Source organism: Cryptomeria japonica, unplaced genomic scaffold (genome assembly GCF_030272615.1).
Source record: "Cryptomeria japonica unplaced genomic scaffold, Sugi_1.0 HiC_scaffold_298, whole genome shotgun sequence".
NCBI lineage: Eukaryota > Viridiplantae > Streptophyta > Pinopsida > Cupressales > Cupressaceae > Cryptomeria > Cryptomeria japonica.
The window spans coordinates 72,655-78,459 of NW_026729120.1; the positions used below are offsets into that span (position 1 = coordinate 72,655).

The following is a 5,805-nucleotide window of genomic DNA, read 5'->3' on the forward strand; positions in this document are numbered from 1 at the left end:
ATCAAGTGCTCTTCCAAGTGAGGGCCACCTTGAATCTTGAGGATCTTTAGAGATAAAGGAGCATGGAACGATTTTAAAGAGTTTTGATTCATTAACTTGCTTTGTTTGGATTTCTATCTCTAATGCAATGTTTCATGTGTGTGTTTGAACTATTCTTCTCTCTTGCAGGTTGATCCCACATTTCCAGCATACACCTTGTATTATTCATATTTCCAACCCAACAAAAATTGATAAATTCCAATGTACCAATTATTTTTCTCAAAATATATTTTTTGGCAATAAATAAAATACTTTGAAGTGTCATTAAGATTTAAAAACAAAAAATAGTTTTAAACTCTAAATGATATCAAGCTAGAAGATATTATGAAAAACAAAAATAATTTTAAACTCTAAGTGATATTGAGCAAGAATATTATGACACCTTTCAAAATCACATGAAAAATACTAATTATAATTATGAATGATTTATTTTGATATGATGAAGATAATTACTCTTTTATATATTGAATTAAACAAAATGTGATTACAAGAAAAGAAAATAGCAATTCAAGAAATGAAAAGAAAAAAATTACAATACCAAACAGCTGAAACCACCACACAAAGATTCTTACATCTAAGTTATATAATAATTACTTCTATATCCAGAGGATGGATTCTTACATCAGAAATATATAATATTCGTTTCCATATAATAAAGATGCTCCTTGCATCATCTCATAATCGTCCAAATCCTCTTCGTTTCTCTATACCATGGATGAAGATATTTCTAGATTGATGGGTAGATTAGGAGTCTTCGTGGACTCTATACCACGGATGAATATTCTTCGGAGGAAGATGACAATGGTACTTCACGCGGTGGGGAGGAGTTGAAAGGTAATGGAGGATTGCTTACATCATCACCGTTTCCTTCCAGCATTTGTACCACCCTGCTCATTGATGGTCGGTCATTGGAATTGTATTGAATACACCAAAGTCCTACTTTCGTCATTCTCCTCACCTTCTCTTCATCTTCCACTTCCATGTCGCATCGACCTTTTTCTCTCAACCTCTTTTCCAACTCCCCACTTTCTATCAATTTGAACGCCCATTCCGGAAAATAAAGTTGACTCGAATGGCTCACCTGCAACTCAATGTTCTTCCTCCTTCCCGCTATCTCCATTAATAGCATTCCAAAACTGTAAACATCTGATTTGTCTGTTACACCTCCCAAATTTATATTCCACACCTCTGGCGCAACATATCCTGGCGTCCCTCTGGTTGCCGTAATTGATACGTGGTCGTCTCCCTTCCCATACAGTTTAGCGAGACCAAAATCAGCTACTTTGGGCGTGAAATCTGCATCCAGTAAAATATTGTGAGGCTTAATGTCAAAATGAATGATGCGCCTGTTACAATCTTGGTGCAAATACGCAATTCCGCGCGCAGCGCCCAAAGCAATTGAATACAATTGCTCCCAACTGAGCTTCTGTTCTTGTTCTTTTCCTTGAAATAGAAACTTCTCTAGGGATCCATTGGCCATGTACTCATATACAAGTGCGCTTCTGAAACCTTCAAAACAATAACCCATGAGGCGAACCAAGTGAACGTGATGAATGGTTCCCAGAGTTGCAACCTCATTCATGAACTGGCTCTCACTCTGTCTCGACTGATCCAAAAGTTTTACAGCCACAAAAAAACCGCTCGGGAGCTTTCCTTTATAAACCATGCCGAATCCTCCTTCCCCAAGTTTATCTGAAAAGTCGTTAGTGATCTTCTTTAGCTGAGAGAATGAATATCTGGTCGGCATTTCATGAATATAACTTTGGAGAAAATTCTCCACTTTCCCAATAGACCCTGAATTCATCGGTTCGCTTGCAACACAACTTTGGATCCATCTAAAGTAGGATGACCTCTTTCGATAAACAACAATAAGAAATAGTGCTACTATCACTATGAAAGCACTTGCCCCAATGGCTATTCCTGGAATTCATGTGTAGTATCATAGATTAGTGACTCCACCATACAAGAAAATTAGAAGAATGTTTAAAACTCACACAAAAAGGTTCCTTAGTATTTACCTGTTATATCTCTGCCTTTTTTAGTTCTGACTGTTATAGCTCGATAAATTGATCTCTCGACTGTTTAAATTTGGTAAATGCTAATCAGATGCGAATATAATTTTTTTTGAACTAAACTGAGATAATCCAATTTCGTATTTTATATTTTCGAATTGCAAGGCAATTAAACTTAATGGGTGCTTAGAAGAAAATATAGAGAGATCTGAACCAAATTATACCTGATGAACATGTGGTTTGATGGGGTGCATCCTCGCAAAAGCAAAGGAACTGGTTTAAATCGGAAATATTAAACCCACACAGACCACCGCTTGAAACGCAACTCTTACATTTCTGGTCTTGTTCCTCTGCAATATTCCAATGGGTTGATGCCTCTTCAACAGTTACCGATTTAAAATAACATCCTGGAACCTCAAGGCCAGGTAGTAGAGCTACACATTGCAAACCACACACAAGAACTTGTAGACTGATGTTATGTCGTTGGATTTGATCGAAGAGACCCCCGTCTTGGATTGCATCTTCGTTGAGATTATATGAAAATGAACAATTTTGGAAACTCGTGTCCTCAGTAATTGTTGAAGTCTGATTATCTGGAAAAAAGTTTAAGATTGTGTACCTCTGGTTTCCAATTTCGATTACCAAATGTCCCTTATCTTCACAGTCGACTTGTAAGTCTGGCAGACCACATCCACTTTCCCTTAAACCAAAAGGATATGGGATTTTTATACCGCCACATGTTTGATTGCTTTCGCAGTTTGTATAACTGACGTCTGCGCATAGCGAACAAGGGAGTAAAAGGGTATAGAGAATGAAGGCATAAAGGAGATTAAAACGAGACATTGGCTGATGGAGGGGCGATTTTATTGAAGTAAAAAGGGACAGTATTGCAGCTACGGGCATTCCTCGTTTATCAGAGAAGGCGAATCCTGAGGCATCTCATTAGAATGAGATCATGGTAGCATTTGAATGATTCGATTATCTGGTAAAGAAAAGTTACCACTTAAGTGGTCAATACGTTCCGTGACAACATTTCAAACCCCCAAAGTCAGATGATTAAGACATCCACCTAACCAAGAGCGCATACACCCTTGTAATCTGTTTCCTTTTGGTGTTGAAGGGCGCACTTATATGTTAAAGAACTGCGTTTATCAGTTTGAGCTGTAGACTAAATGAAAAGGCATAAGGACAAACTTCAATATAGCACATGATATCAAGCTTAATTTGGTTGGCCGGGTCTATGATATGTGGTGCTTTGTCATTCAGGTTCTTTCTTACTTTTTTTCAAACCCTAGATTCATTATTCTAATTTCAAGTCACTACAGAAACACATTCTGTTAAAAATTTACACAAATTTACATTATCTCAGTTTTTGAGATTTGATTTGTTCTAATATCACTTGATTTATAGTATACCTAATTTAATTAATTGAATAATTGATTAATAATAAAAGATAAAAAATATAGTGATGTTATCTATAATTTCTAAGAAAATGTTAGTAGAATTTATTAGAAAGGAATTTGAGTTATATAAAAATAGACAAGATTTATATTCATGAAAATTATAACATATTCTTAATATGACACACTCATTACAACTAAACAAGCTAAACTAAATATTCAGATAAGATAACACCCAATCAAGAAAAACAAAAAAACCATACCAACATCTAATTAAGTACAAAATAAATAAATAATTACAAATGTCTCCATCCTCACATGATCATCTTATTTTTCCCATTCTTTTTTACTCCAGAAACATTGTAGATACACATAATTAACCAACTACATGCAACTAAATTACAAAAAGATAACTAGAACTTGCAAGGTAAATCTTACACATAAGGTGGACTGATGTAGTATGACCTCTCTTTGAGATATTTAAAAACTTGAGATACAAGATATTGAAGAGAATCTTGAAAGTGTCTTTTATATTAAAATTAAACTTGATTGACTTCAATTTCTTCAACCCCTCTACATCATGCTTGTTCATATTATTTTTAGATATAAGTTCAAACCAGACATTATATGACATATTATATGACATTTATTATTGTATGATGAATTTGATAGTAACACAAACTATTTAATGAATCTATTATTGATTATTATTTTCATCACAACACTTGATTCATTCAAATTTTTTATCTTAATAATGTAATATTTAATAATTTTATTCATGTTTGTTTTACTAAATAAAACAATTAAAATGCCTAATACAAGAAAAATATTCATGAAAATATCAAATATTAAATTGCCTATCACAAAGAAAAGTATTCATGAGAACATCAAATATTAAATTAACTAATTCATTTTGATCTATTCTTTATCTCATAATATATTAGTCCTTTAAAAAATTGTTAAAAGACCAGTTCTTCATACACAACTCAACTACTTTACAAAAAAAAAATCCTTACTACTTAAAAGATGAAGGTGAAATAAATAGAAAATATTCTTCATTTTGATCTATTCTTTATCTCATAATATATTAGTCCTTTAAAAAATTGTTAAAAGACCAGTTCTTCATACACAACTCAACTACTTTACAAAAAAAAATCCTTACTACTTAAAAGATGAAGGTGAAATAAATAGAAAATATTCTTCATTATTTTTTAAGTATTCCTCAATATTAACTATATTTTTAGTGCTAACTATGATCCACAACCTTGTTGCATGGGGAACAACCCTTATCTACCACCTTATTAGCCCACTTGCCTCCCAATAGAATGACAAATCCTCCTTTTCTTTTATCATTATTGATAGATAATAGGGGAGCATCTTTCCAGCCATATGAAAGGTTCACATCCAATATGATTTTGGTAGCTTTTAACTTCCTGGAGAAGCATGAAGTCAATATGCTTGTGCTAGTTCAAAAACCTTCAGACTTGTCTGGAGATTTTAATCCCCTAACATTCCAAGATATACATTTCAAGTCCATGAGATACATTTATTGAATGATGTCCATAACAACCTTGAAGCTGTTAAAGCATTTAGGGACAATTGTATTGAATACACCACACTCCTACTTTTGCCAATCTTCTTACCTTATCTGAGTCATCTCCCACTTCAATATCATCTTTACCTATTTCTCTCAACCTCTTTTCCAATTCCCCACTCTCCATCAATTTGAACGCCCAAGCTAGTAGTAAAGATTGACCCACTAAAATATCTACTTAGAAAAGCCACTCTCACAGGGAGGTTAGTTAAATGGGTCATGATCCTAAGTGAGTTCGACATTCAATACACAGAAGGATGGGCCATCAAAGTACAAGCAATTACAGATCAATTGGAAGAAGCACCTTTACTAGACAAAAACCCACTACAAGTGGAATTTCCAGATATAGATGTGCTCACCATCACACCCAAGAAATGGACCCTATACTTTGATTGATCCTATACCCAACATAGATCAGGTGTCGACATCTTGTTCGTCAGTTTGGAGGGACACACAATTTCAAGATCCTACAGATTGATGTTCTCTTGAACCAATAACATTGCCGAGTATGAAGCCCTGGTCACTAGCATCCAAATAGTTGTGGAATGGAGAATCACATAATTGAAATTTTATGGAGACTCTCAATTAATCATCAATCAGGTCAACGATGATTATCAAACAAAGGATGACAAGTTGATGCCCTACAAGAGAATAATGGACAATTTTAAGAAGTATTTTGTGGACATCACCTTTGAACAGATTCCAAGGTCAGACAATAGAGCTACTAATGCAATGGCCACTATCACCTCGCTCTTATAAA

General features: G+C 34.2%; 1 protein-coding gene across 1 annotated transcript; it reads right to left on the reverse strand.

Annotated features, from left to right (window-relative positions):
* Window positions 1-652: 652 nt before the first annotated feature.
* On the reverse strand, window positions 653-2,170 carry LOC131870174 (rust resistance kinase Lr10-like). The gene has a single exon (XM_059215827.1). The coding sequence runs from the start codon at window positions 1,841-1,843 to the stop codon at window positions 803-805; it is 1,041 nt and encodes a 346-aa protein (XP_059071810.1). The 5' UTR covers window positions 1,844-2,170; the 3' UTR covers window positions 653-802.
* Between the last annotated feature and the right edge of the window lie 3,635 nt (window positions 2,171-5,805).